General features: G+C 47.7%; 1 protein-coding gene across 1 annotated transcript in view; it reads right to left on the bottom strand.

The window, feature by feature from the left end:
- Positions 1–2,353: 2,353 nt before the first annotated feature.
- Positions 2,354–14,356, bottom strand: part of LOC144929068 (uncharacterized) — a 31,718-nt gene continuing 19,715 nt past the window's right edge. Inside the window, exon 6 of the mRNA XM_078848575.1 lies at positions 2,354–3,904. Within this exon, the coding sequence (XP_078704701.1) occupies positions 2,698–3,904 (1,207 nt within the window). The 3' untranslated portion in view covers positions 2,354–2,697. The remainder of the gene's footprint in view (positions 3,905–14,356) is intronic.

Raw genomic sequence — 14,356 nt, 5'->3', positions numbered from 1 at the left:
AACCACTGGATGTTTCGCTTCCCTTCGTATTCTCAGTGTTTTCACTTGTTTGTATGTGGGTTTGTTTTGCTGTTTGTGTCGCTTTATTACTTATTGTTACTCTTCTATGTGTATAAAATATAAATCAAATTTGGAGTGGACATGGCAGAGAAATTGTATAAGCCTGAGTGAATGCCTCTTACAATCTTTTCAGATACTGGAAAGGACAGTATTAATATTTACAAGGAGAGCAGGACTATTTCTAGTTGACTCACAGATCTGTTTAGCATCTTAAGACTGCGCGATGTGTGCAGATAATATGTATGCAAGAGGGTTAGCTTTGCAATAGTTAGCTAATGGTACAAATGACTTTTGGAAAGATCATTAAGTGGTCCGCTGAGACCCTCAGCAATTTTCAAGTGATCCGCGGAAAGAAAAGTTTGAGAACCCCTGCTCTATGCTACCGGTATGAATCTCCTCTTGCACTGGTGAGAGTCAGGAGTGACTCCATAGAAGCCAAGGGAATCTGTAAACTGGGGGGAGCGCAGAATTCAGCCCTAAATACTTCGAGGAGCTTCACAGACACCCAGTGTAAAGCAAAGACACGCTAGAATGCTCCTTGGCTGGGATGCAGGGGGGAGAGGTAAATTCATTTACACACTCCTTTCCTTCCTGGCCCAGAGAGAAAAGGCCCACACCTTGGATGAGCTATTACCAGCAGGAGAGTGAGTTTGTGTGTGTATGGGGGTCGGGGGGTGAGAAAACCTGGATTTGTGCTGGAAATGGCCCACCTTGATTATCATGCACATTGTAGGGAGAGCGGTCACTTTGGATAAGCTATTACCAGCAGGAGAGTGAGTTTGCGTGTGTGGTTTTTGGAGGGGGGTGAGAGAACCTGGATTTGTGCAGGAAATGGCCCACCTTGATTATCATGCACATTGTGAAGAGAGTTGTCACTTTGGATGGGCTATTACCAGCAGGAGAGTGAGTTTGTGTGGGGGGGGGGGGGGTGGAGGGTGAGAAAACATGGATTTGTGCTGGAAATGGCCCAACTTGATGATCGCTTTAGATAAGCTATTACCAGCAGGACAGTGGCGTGGGAGGAGGTATTGTTTCATGATCTCTGTGTGTATATAATGTCTGCTGCAGTTTCCACGGTATGCATTCGATGAAGTGAGCTGTAGCTCACAAAAGCTCATGCTCAAATAAATTGGTTAGTCTCTAAGGTGCCACAAGTACTCCTTTTCTTTTTAGAGGTAAACTCGACATGGCTCAGACAAAAGCTAACAGTTCTGCAATGATGGGGAAGGAGGAAATCTCTGAGTCACCCCATCTCCTTCCAGTGTCACAGAGGCTGAAATTATCCTTTTTTTTTCTGGCCCCCGTTTCTCTTCATTTACATATAATTTGAAAAGTTCCCAATATAACTGCTCTTCAGCAAAACCCAGAGCAACATGAGAACAACTGGCAATGATACAATCTGTATCATTGGTGACTAACAATAACTTTGCAATAGGAGGAATGGTATAAATGTGATGCTCCCTGGTTCCTGATAGGAAGCGCACACTCAAATTACTCATGGGACAATAAAAAGGACAAATAGGTCCACCTCAAGAGGGCAAACTGCAAAAGGCAAAAATGGGGCACTCATCTGGATAAGCTGAGGGATGACGGTGCAGCAAACAGTTCAAACAGCATTCCAAGTTACTATGCAGGAATCAGGGAAAGTATTAAAGAAAAGAAGTACTGATAGCCCTAGAGGTTTTTATGGTGTTGATCTCCCTTGCAGATTCTCTGATGGCTAACATGGGCTGAGTGCCAAGAGAAGGTATTCCCACACTCACTGCATTCATAGGGCCTCTCCTTTGTGTGGATTTTCTGATGACTAGAAAGGACTGAGCTGCTAGAAAAGGTTTTCCCACACTCACTGCATTTGTAGGGCCTTTCCCCTGTGTGGATTCTCTGATGATTATAAAGTTCTGATCTTTGAGTCAAGCTTTTCCCACACTCACAGCATTCATAGGGCCTGTCAAGGTTCCTTCCCCACTTTGAGCTTTAGGGTACAGATGTTTTTAGCAGCTTAGGTTAAAACTTCCCCAAGGTACAAACTAGTTTACCTTTTGCCCTTGGACTTTATTGCTGCCACCACCAAGCGTCTAACAAATATATAACAGGGAAGGAGCCCGCTTGGAAACGTCTTTCCCCAAAAAATCCTCCCCAAACCCTACACCCCCTTTCCTGGGGAAGGCTTGATAAAAATCCTCACCAATTTGCATAGGTGAACACAGACCCAAACCCTTGGAACTTAAGAACAATGAAAAAGCAAGCAGGTTCTTAAAAGAAGAATTTTAATTGAAGAAAAAAAGTAGAAGAATCACATCTGTAAAATCAGGATGGTAAATACCTTACAGGGTAATCAGATTCAAAACATAGAGAATCCCTCTAGGCAAAACCTTAAGTTACAAAAAGACACAAAAACAGGAATCTACATTCCATTCAGCACAACTTCTTTTATCAGCCATTTCAACAAAACAGAATCTAACGCATATCTAGCTAGATTACTTACTAAGTTCTAAGACTTCATTCTTTTTCTCTTCCCGGCAAAAGCATCACACAGACAGTTTCCTCACTGGTCATTTTGATCACGTGCCAGCGAGGTTATCCTAGCTTCTTAACCCTTTACAGGTGAAAGGGTTTTTCCTCTGGCCAGGAGGGATTTTAAAGGTGTTTACCCTTCCCTTTATATTTATGACAGAGCCTCTCCCCTGTGTTGATTCTCTGATGTTTATAAAGGGATGAGCTCCTAGTGAAGGTTTTCCCACACTCACTGCATTCGTAGGGCCTCTCACCTGTGTGGCTTCTCTGATGATAACAAAGGTCTGATCTTTGAGTGAAGCTTTTCCCACACTCACTGCATTCATACGGCCTCTCCCCTGTGTGGATTCTCTGATGTTTAGAACGGTCTGAGCTCCTAGTGAAGCATTTCCCACACACACAGCATTCGTAGGGCTTCTCCCCGGTGTGGATTCTCTGATGAGAAGAAAGGGCTGAGCTGCTAGTGAAGGTTTTCCCACACTCACGGCATTCGTAGGGCCTCTCCCCTGTGTGGATTCTCTGACGATAAGAAAGGGCTGAGCTGCTCGTGAAGCTTTTCCCAGACTCACTGCTTTCATACGGCGTCTCCCCGGTGTGGATTCTCTTATGGTGAAAAAGGTGGGATCTTTGAAAGAAGCTTTTCCCACACTCACGGCATTCGAAGGGCCTCTCCCCTGTGTGGATTCTCTGATGATTAGAAAGCGCTGAGCTGCTATTGAAGCTTTTCCAACACTCACCGCATTTGTAGGGCCTCTCCCCTTTGTGGATTCTCTGAGGAGCAGAAAGGGCTGAGCTGTTCGTGAAGCTTTTCCCAGACTCAATCCATTTGTAGGGCCTCTCCCTTGTGTGGATTTTCTGATGCTTAAAAAGTCTTGATCTTCGAATAAATCTTTTCCCACACTCACTGCATTGATAGGGCCGCTCCCCGGTGTGGATTCTCTGATGGTCAAAAAGGTGTGATCTTTGAATGAAGCTTTTCCCACACTCACTGCATTCGTAGGGCCTCTCCCCTGTGTGGATTCTCTGATGCTGAAAAAGGGATGCTTTTTCAATGAAGCTTTTCCCACACTCACTGCATTTGTAGGGCCTCTCCCCTGTGTGGATTCTCTGATGCTGAAAGAGGGCTGAGCTTTGAATGAAGCTTTTCCCACACACACTGCATTCGTAGGGCCTCTCCCCTCTGTGGATTCTATAATGCCGAAAAAGGCCTGATTTTAAAATGAAGCTTTTCCCACACTCACTGCATTTGTAGGGCCTTTCCCCTGTGTGGGTTCTCTGATGAGCAGAAAGGCCTGATCTTTGAGTGAAGCTTTTCCCACACTCACTGCATGTATTTTTCATCTTTCTCCTGAGGATTTCCTGTTGGGTTCTGGTTCGCTTGAGGCCCTGCTGAGTTCCCCAACAGGAAATATATTTACCCATTTTCTCCAATGGGTGGTTTCCCTGTTCTCTTTCTGGTCTGTGATGAATCGCAAAGGATTTTCCCTGCTCATGACTCCTGGACACATTCCTTTTCCATCTTTGCGATAATTCTCTGTGTTTATCCACTTGCTCAACATTTTCCTGCTGAGAATTCTGCTCCTCCTTCTCACAGAGCATTGCATCACCTGCTGTGATAGAGATAGAAACTGCAAACAGGGATGGAAAGGGGAAAACCAAACGAAAACAAGTGCTGGAGAGGGGTCAAATAAAAATCAGGTACTGAACATCCCCAGACTCTTCCACCAAATAGGAGAGAGGAGGGGGATCAATTCAGCCTTCACATCCCATCCAAATTCACAGGGGGAAGGGAGGAAACTTCTGCCTGGTGTCTGCTAGGATCTATAGGAAGGCATGAGCTATATTTACCCTGAGGATACGTCCCCTGCTAGAGACAATAATGAACTGAGAGACCTCCCAACACTTTGTAGGGCATCCCAGATGTTTCTTTCAGGCCCTTATAGATTCTGAGTTGGTTTAATGTTTCCTCACCTATACAGGGAGCTCTCAGGATCTCTCTTTCCTCTGGGACCCATGGCTCTTCCCCTTGTTCCAGCTGGGAGATCACATCAGGTTTGGAAACTGGAAACCCTGCTCAGATGAAACAAAACAAAGGACTTTAGTTGATTTCATAAGACTCTGTCATGAAAAAAACAAACATTCTATTAATTTAACTTCAGTGCTTAGTGTGAGCTGGTGTGCCTGGAGCAGTCCCTCACTGAAAAGGCCAAGGTTAGGGCAGGCTGAAAAAGGGATACCATATGCTCCCCCAACTGGTGGTTAACACTGAAGTTAAACTCACCGACCAGTCACAAACTGCTTCTCATCACCCACACTGGTTACCGAGAAGCTGAAAAAAGAAATCACACAGCCCCCTTTATTGCATTCCAGTTCTCTGAGTCCCAGTCAGCACCTAGGTCCACTACAGTGAGAGGTGATTTAAAAACTTTGCTCAAAAACAAAATGTTCTTCTGATCCCAAGGGGTTAGCATCAGTACAGATTACGATAGGTTTGGATCTTACCCAAAATACCATGCTGCCAGCCAATCTTTTAGTATCTAAACTAAAGGTTTAAACAAAAGAAAGACAGAAAGAAGTGAAATGGGAAAGCAGTCAGGTACATTCCGAAATCTGTACATCAGGTTCTTAGCAGTACTGGTGAGTTAGTGGTTTGAAAATCCATCTGGAACACATCCACAGCTTGGATGGGTCATTCAGTCCTTTGTTCAAGGCTTCAGTTTGTAGAGAAGTTGCTCCAGAGGTAGGAAGAGGGATTGAAGAGAAAATGGAGACGATGCAGCTACCCTCTGTATATTGCTTTTGCCATGTGGTTTGTACTTCGTGTGTCCCAAACACAAATTTCACAGCAGATGGCATGGAAAAGCCTTGGAGTTCTCAGTACACAGGCGCACCCCTGCATGTCTCGCTGACTCAATAGGTGTATCCCCTTGGTCCTTTCCATGGGCTCATTGTACAGCTGATGACCCTGGATGGGCCATCGAACAGGCTAGGCAGTGCTGACGCCAATATGTCTGGGGGTGTCACCCAGAAACACTACACAAGTCTGGAACTACAAATATACCCTACATCTCTATATCTCACAAAAGAAAGGTGATACAAACAGAAAGAAAACGATCATACTTGGAAAATCATAATATTTTCACTGACGGCTTACATGGCACATCTAGCATGATTCATTGCAATTTTATCATATTGGTATTAATAAAATACTAATAATATAAAGAGTCTCACAATTCCACATAGTGTCACACTTAGTAAACCAGTGAATTCCCCAGGACCAGCTCCCCCGGTCCTTTAAGATGCCAAATACTCACATATCTGCTGGGAACACACACAGAGAGACATTGTGTCATTCTGTACCCCTATGTTCACTCTTCCAGAAAATTATGATCAATTTGGGACATAGTATGGCTTGTGAGATATCATTTGAAATCACATAATCTACTGGATATTATCCTCCTGTTAAAAGGCTTACATGGCACATCTAGCAGGATTCATTGCAATTTTAATTATTTTATTAATACCAAAATTCATATTGGTATAATAAAATAATAATAATATAAAGAATCTCACAATTCCACTTAGTGTCACACTGAGTAAACCAATGAATTCCCAGGACCAGCTCCCCAGGTCCTTTAAGATGCCAAATACCCACATATCGGCTGGGAACACATCCAGACAGACATTGTGTCAGTCTGTACCTGTTTGTTCACTCTTCTGGAAAATTATGATCAATTTGGGACATAGTATGGCTTGTGAGATATCATTTGAAATCACACAATCTACGTGATATTATCCTCCTGTTAAAATGCGGAGCAACACTGTAAGTAAAATTATGAGATTTTACTGTATGATATTACTGAAAAGTTATAATTTTGGGGAACACCCACAGACCAGTTCCCTCAGAGGCTGCAAGGCAAACAGCTGGTCAAATAGCCATTCTCGGGAAGTGGGAAGGTGTAAAGGAGATGTTTACATTCCTTCAAAGGGACCACTTGAAACTCATATCGACAACAGACAGCCTATCACCATCACTCAGCTGAGAACGTAATTTCTTTCTAGTACAAAGGACTGAACTATAAAAAGAGGTGAGGAAAATGCTTGAGACTCTCTCTCTCTCCCCCCTTTTCCTCTGTTCATGACAACTCCTGAAGAACTCAACTAGGGCGCAGGGGTGGGTTAGGGGAGTCCTGGCTGAAAGGACAGCCACCAGCCTGTTTTGGCATATGGAGAGAGAAACATTTGCTTTGAATCCGTTTTAGCTTGTTAAGTTAGATGTTAGTTTCTGTTTTATCTTGTATTTTTTTTGTAAACAATTCTGACTTTTAGGCCTCATTACCTGTAGTCACTTAAAATCCTTTTTTTTAGGTAGTTAATTTTGTTTTATTGTTTTATGTAACCAGTGTGTTTGGATTAAAGTGTGTTGGAAACTCCATTTGGAATAACGAGGCTGGTGTATGTCATTTTCCACTGATGAAATGACAGACTTTGTATGAGTTTGCATTGTTCAGCAGCGTGCTGGACAATGCAAGATGCACATTTCTGGGGGAAAGTCTGGGACCAGAGAATTTTCTGAGGTTCTCCTGTGGTGTACTGTAACTTGAGAGTCACTGACTAGCAGCAGTCAATACTGTGAAGCTGGGAGCGAGTTACATGCTGGAGACTGTGTGTTAACCGCCCAGGTGTGGCTCTTCTCACAGTAAAGCCGTGTAAAAGGCACTGCAGCTTGAGGAAATGAGCGGAAACAGCTGTTCAATAGTTCAGATTGTACTGTGGTTAATGTCACAGACGCTCAGTTTCAAAGAGTCTCCTAAAAACACAGAGAAAGTAAATCCTTGTCCCAAAAATCGAAGATTCCAGACAGAGGGCAAGTCTCCCTGGCATTGCTTCTTGCTGACAGAGAAGTCCAGAGACAATGAGTCAGTCCTGGGGAAGCCGGGAACAGTAAGCATGGGCTGGTGGGGTTCAGTGGAGAAAGGAAACAGGAAGGGCAGGGATATTACTGAATGCAGGAGCTCAGCAGTACTAGATGTCAGGATAGCACGTATTGCAGCCCATTGGAAAACATAATCCCAACTATACATATAAAATGATAGGGTGTAAATTAGCTGTTTCCACTCAAGAGCAGGATCTTGGAGTCCTTGTGGAGAGTTCTCTGAAAACATTCACTCAAGGTGCAAAGGCAGTCAAAAAGCAAACAGAAAGGGATAGGGAAGACGACAGAAAATATCATATTGCTTCTCTATAAATCCATGGTACGCCCACATCTTGAATACTGCATGCAGATGTGGCTGCCACATCTCAAAAAAGATATACTGGAACTGGAAGAGGTTCAGAAAAGGGAAAAAAATATGATTAGTGGTATGGAAGAGCTTCCATATGAGGAGATGTCATAAATATTAAGGGAAGGGTAAACCCCTTTGAAATCCTTCCTGGCCAGGGGAAAGCTCCTCTCACCTGTAAAGGGTTAAGAAGCTAAAGGTAACCTCGCTGGCACCTGACCAAAATGACCAATGAGGAGACAAGATACTTTCAAAAGCTGGGAGGAGGGAGAGAAACAAAGGGTCTGTGCGTCTGTCTATATGCTGGTCTTTACCGGGGACAGAACAGGAATGGAGTCTTAGAACTTTTAGTAAGTAATCTAGCTAGGTATGTGTTAGATTATGATTTCTTTAAATGGCTGAGAAAAGAATTGTGCTGAATAGAATAACTATTTCTGTCTGTGTATCTTTTTTGTAACTTAAGGTTTTGCCTAGAGGGGTTCTCTATGTTTTTGAATCTAAATTACCCTGCAAGATATCAACCATCCTGATTTTACAGGGGGGATTTCTTTATTTCTATTTACTTCTATTTTTATTAAAAGTCTTCTTGTAAGAAAACTGAATGCTTTTTCATTGTTCTCAGATCCAAGGATTTGGGTCTGTGGTCACCTATGCAAATTGGTGAGGCTTTTTATCCAACATTTCCCAGGAAAAAGGGGGTGCAAGTGTTGGGAGGATTGTTCATTGTTCTTAAGATCCAAGGGTCTGGGTCTGTAGTCACCTAGGCAAATTGGTGAGGCTTTTTACCATACCTTGTCCAGGAAGTGGGGTGCAAGGTTTTGGGAAGTATTTTGGGGGGGAAGGACGCGTCCAAACAGCTCTTCCCCAGTAACCAGTATTAGTTTGGTGGTGGTAGCGGCCAGTCCAAGGACAACGGGTGGAATATTTTGTACCTTGGGGAAGTTTTGACCTAAGCTGGTAAAGATAAGCTTAGGAGGTTTTTCATGCAGGTCCCCACATCTGTACCCATGAAAAACCTCCTAAGCTTATCTTTACCAGCTTGTAATTTAGATTCAAAAACATAGAGAACCCCTCTAGGCAAAACCTTAAGTTACAAAAAAGATACACAGACAGAAATAGTTATTCTATTCAGCACAATTCTTTTCTCAGCCATTTAAAGAAATCATAATCTAACACATACCTAGCTAGATTACTTACTAAAAGTTCTAAGACTCCATTCCTGGTCTATCCCCGGTAAAGACCAGCATATAGACAGACGCACAGACCCTTTGTTTCTCTCCCTCCTCCCAGCTTTTGAAAGTATCTTGTCTCCTCATTGGTCATTTTGGTCAGGTGCCAGCGAGGTTACCTTTAGCTTCTTAACCCTTTACAGGTGAGAAGAGCTTTCCCTTGGCCAGGAAGGATTTCAAAGGGGTTTACCCTTCCCTTTATATTTATGACAGGAGAGATGAAAAAGACTGGGCCTTTTCAGTTTAGAAAAGAGACGAAAGGGGGATATGAGAGAGGTCTATAAAATCATGGCCACTGTCGAAGGACAGGACACTGGGCTACATGGAACTTTGGTCTGACCCAGCGTGGCCGCTCTTATGTACTAGGGAATCTAGTGAGCCCAGTGTAACGGGAGGGAGTAGGAAAATCCCTGGGTGTGGAGAACACTGGGAAATTAGAAGCTATAATTCAGGAGCAACAGATGCTAATTAGTCTAGAAAAGCAGAATGTGAAAAATAAGAATCGGGGTCATGTGACAATGAGGTAATCAAAAAGCCAAGGAGCCTGCAGAGAAGAGAGGTGGTGGCTATTACACGTGCGGATGGAGAAGCAAGACTCTCCATGTCTTAGGAAGTTTCACTACCAACATAAGCCATTTTCACACGCTGCAGTGCAATCCAGACCAATGAGGACTTGTGTCATCTGTAATCCTGGGTGAGATTCAATGTTCTGCTGTTGGAGCTCCCCTGTCTGGATACCCCAGCCAGCATTCAAGGACGCACTGAGTGTCTGTGTGATAAGTAGCCCTGGACCAGCAGCTCTGACTCCAGCAGCCTGCTTGTTACACCCCAAGCACATTCTGGTCCGGGTGGAGTAGGCTCAGGGTTTCCGAGAAGGCCGGGGGTAGGAAGCTTCTGTTGGTTATGCTGGACCTAAGCCCCAGTTTTACTTGAGCAAAAAGAGATATCTGACACTGTGCGATACTGCTCCTGTGCTCTGTTCCCAAAGTGTTCTTCAGCAGGGGAAGGTCTCTGGTCGTGTGTGTTACTGGCATATTGGGGTGATGCTGAAACAGGACAGAGCAGAGATGCCATTGGGGGGTGGCGTGAACCGTATCTCTTCATTTCCCCTTCCAAGAACTGAGGGGACGGGAATCCTTACCCAGCGAGGTCACATTCTTATAGTTCTCCTGCATGACATCTCTGTAGAGAGCTCTCTGAGCAGGGTGCAGCAGAGCCCACTCTTCCCTGGTGAAATACACAGCCACCTCCGCAAAGGTCACCGGCCCCTGAAAGAGCAAAAGTCCAACATTCAGTAGCTGCTGCCCCTCTCTTTGTGTGGGAGAGGAGCCAATCAAATGGAAGCTCTGGGTGGATCACGGTCAGACTCCCGCCCCCACCTCGCTCAGAGCATCCTGGAACCACCAGGGTTAGGGGACGAAGAGAGAGCCCCACCTCTCTCCCACCAGATCCATCACACACCTACTAGCCACAGACTGATACAGGAGATGGAGCCCCCAGCAGGCTCCAGGGAGAGCTCCCTGGTAGGAAGTCCATCACGCTCCTCAGTGCGAGGAGCTGGATATGAAGGGAGGGGAATCTCCCCTCAGCCTGACTGGTGGGTGCCCTACTCATATCTCATGGCACCCGCTGCTTAGTCGGGTCAGGCTCCCGCACTATGAGTCTGGTTAGTTTTCCTAGCCCCATGTAGGTGGGTTATTTTCTGATCAACAAATTAGAGCATTTCCACCTCCCAACCTCATGGGTCTGTTCCCAGAATCTAGGCCACTTATTCAATAACTCCCAGCAGGTTTGCCACCCCCCGTCCTCCTCCCTTTCTCCACCTTGTGGATTTCCTGCCCCGCACCAACCTCCAAACCAGACTGCGCAAACCTTCCCGTCTCTGGTGTATTTGCTGTCCCCCTCCCTCCAGAAGGAACCCACCCAAAACTCCCCAGTAATCCCTACCTGAGCTGACTCCACTGCAGCCATTTCTCTTCCCGGTCCCATGGGAGGATGGGAGGAGCTGGAGTGAAACATGGACTTCGTTCTGTAGCCTGGGAGGGCGAGAAGCGTAATTGTGGGGGTTTCAGAACAGGCTTTAGTTAATTTCACATCAGAATTCCCCCAGGGCCCTTTCCCTGCAGACAGATATCCTAGATTCTGCCCTGCTGGAAAAATGCTTGATCTCTTTATTTCAGTGTAGACCTGGCCCCTCCTGCCAGGCTAAGCCCACAGAGACATTTTTAACCTCCCTTCTCCCTCCCCCCACCCCGTAACAAAGTCCCTCAACACAATGCTAGAAAAGAGCAGAAGCAAAGGAGTCACTCCAGGGGATTCCTCGGACATGGACCCCACGGCAGCCACAACCGAGCAGGGGGAATATGGAGTCAGGAACTGGCTTTTCCTCTGTCTGATCCTTTTCTTGTTCACTGGAAAGTGATTCTGCCCAGGGATGCTGCAACACGTGTGTCCGGGTGAACTAGAGCTGGAAATCTCTCTTCCCACTCATTTCTACCACTGCCCCTTTCAGTCTCTCCTTCCCCTGTCCTCTCTCCCTGCCTCTCTGGCTGGGAAAGTCCCATTCCTGGGTTCTTTGCAATCCCACCGCTGGATTTTCTCCTGACAATTGCTAATGGGAGGAGAAATGAGGAGGGGCTGTTTGTGCAGAGTCACTTTCTTGCCAGTCCCCAGCACTTTCCCTGAGGTCTTTCAGTTACCTGAAGTTTGTGGCTCAGAATTTGTATTAACAGAGCCCAGATCTGCCCCAAGGGGCTAGTACCAGATAGAGAAAGTCAGCACCTGGGCCTGGCAGAGAAAAAGCTTTAATTAAGGTCACTTCCCAGCACAGAAGCCCCGCAAGGGTAGCAGCAAGCTGGTCTCCCGGATCACCATGGAGGCTGCAGCATCTGACCCAGGAAGCTGAACCCCAATATCCTTAGGCAAGAGGAACAGAGCCTTTGAGCAGCCTTCCCTCCTTCAGCTCTCTGGGGAGAGCAGCTAATGAGAGCACCTTCTCACAGGGAGAATTGCTAATCTCATTTGCCCCACTGTTCATCTGGAGTCACTCCTTGTCTTTCCATACAGTGACTCTGGATTAACAATGGTCTCAATGAAACCAGATTTCAGAAAGGATGAGTCCAGAGTGATGTGGAAGAGGTCATTGTGTAGCAGTGCTAACCCCCTTCCCACCTCCCTCACCCCCACATCTAGGAGAAGGACTCGGGGCACAAATTTAAGAGCAGCCCCCAGAGCCTCTGCCATGCCCTTTGCCTAGGACGCCCCTCCTCCCGTTTTGCCATTTTGCAAATTAGAGAGAGGAAAGTGGAAAAGCAGAGGGTTTTTATATCAGTTGTTGATAGGAGGTAAAATCTGAGTGTATTTCACATCAATATTTGAAAAATGAATACAGTGGAAATGGGGAAAATTTCCAAACATTTTATTTCCACGTTGAAGAATCTGAGGAAAAAGTGTAAATCTGAGATTTTCTTAGTATTTTATAATTAGAGAGACAGGGAAAATCTCAGGGCATATTCAATTAGAAATAGACAACTAGAGAACAAGTGGGGCAAATGTTTAGGTTATTTCATAACAATCTTTGAGATTTGCAAAGAATACATGTCACAAACTAAGTAATTGATAACATGAGAGAAAAACACCAAGATCAGAGGGAATTTTATATTGCTATGAAATAACTAGTTGGAAAAGGGGACCTGTTTGACTGGATTTTATATACTGTGCAATACATAAACAGAAAGTGATGGTTCCCCGTCTGCCTCCATTCACAGGGGTAGCAAGGAGCCCTTTGAGGCGGCGATTTAAGAGGGCAAAGGAGGAGGAGGAGCTGGAAGGCTTCCTGGGTGAGGGTCAATGGACAGCTGGGGAGAACTGTGTTGGCAGTTTGGGGCCAGCAAGTGGGATTGGGAAACCGGGGTCTGGGCAGTCTCCACAGGGGACACTTGCTCCTCGCTTCCCCCACCCTGGCGGAGAAGAGGCGTCTCATCCCATCCCCACTCCAGGGGCAGCCATGTTTTGGGCACGACTCAGGGAACAATGTCTCACCTAGACACGGACAAAGCGCTGCAGGTAAAATGGGTGAGAAAATCCCCCACACCAGAGATTTGAAATTGACATTTGAGAATTATGGCGAGAACAGGGGGAAATCGGGAGAGAGCTGATCATTTGAGGGGAAAGTGTGTGTGGGGGGGGAATCACCCCGGATTTTATAGCCACGTGTGAGATAATGAGAGAGAAAAGGGGAAGAACTGGAGAGAATTTGTATCAGGGTGTGAGCGGCACCAGCGGGGAAAGGATCCAATTCACTCACCTCCCGCCCCCCCTTCTCCCCCGGGGGTTTCCTGAGGCTGCACAGGGACCGTTCAAGGCCCCCCCCGGACCCTCCCCAGGAGCCCCCCCGGTCCCGGCGGCGCGGGGCAGGGCCTGGCTGCGGCTCCCCTGGGGCTGGGCAGCCCCGAGGCGTCTCCCAGGTGCGGCAGGACGCGGCCCCGCGGAGGAACGAGCTCCTGGCCGCAGCCTGGGGCCGGGCCGCCTCCGGGGGGGGCCGCTCGCTGCCCCCGTCCCCTCCCGGGCCTGCCCGGGCCCTGTTGCCGGCAGAGAGCGGCCCCCCAGCCCGGCCCCGCGGGGTCGGGGTCTCCCAGCCTCGCCCCTTAACCCGCTGCCCCGTCCAGACCCCGCCGGGGGGCGCTGGGCTCCCGCTGGGACAGCAGCTCCGAGCCCCCCCGGGCGCGGCCCCCCCCGGGAGCAGGTCCCGGCGCCGCCCGAGGCCGGGTCCCCGCGGACACTGGGGCAGCGTCACCGCCCCGCCCCCGGGGCTCGCTCCGGTACCTGGAGGCGGCAGCTCGGCAGCGGGGCGGGCAGGGCCCGGGGCGGCCCCAGCGGGAGCAGGGCGCGGGCCGGGCGCGGGGGGGTTAATGAAGGTCGCCCCGGCACAGACCCTGCCGCTCAGCCCGCTCCCGCAGCAGCCGGTGAGCTCTGCGAATGCGGGACTCCCGCCCTGCCCCGCCCCGCCCCCCTCCCTCTGCGCATGCCCAGAGCTCGAGCGGCACCAGACGCTTCTCCGCCTTGGGAGAGGCGCCAAGGGCCCCGCACGAGCCCGGCTCGTCCTCCCCGGTCCGACGTCACTTCCGCTCGCGGGAGAGTCAGGAACTACCTCTCCCAGCCTGCCCCGGGGCCGGTTCCGCCCTCTCCAGCCCAGGTAAGGGCAGGTGCCGGGATCAGCCTGATTCCCTCCTCCCGCCGGCGCCTCAACCCCTTCCGCCACAGAGACCCCGC

The sequence above is a fragment of the Lepidochelys kempii genome, chromosome 14 (assembly GCF_965140285.1).
Source record: "Lepidochelys kempii isolate rLepKem1 chromosome 14, rLepKem1.hap1, whole genome shotgun sequence".
NCBI classification, from domain to species: Eukaryota; Metazoa; Chordata; order Testudines; family Cheloniidae; genus Lepidochelys; species Lepidochelys kempii.
This window is presented reverse-complemented; position numbering and strand designations above follow the sequence as displayed.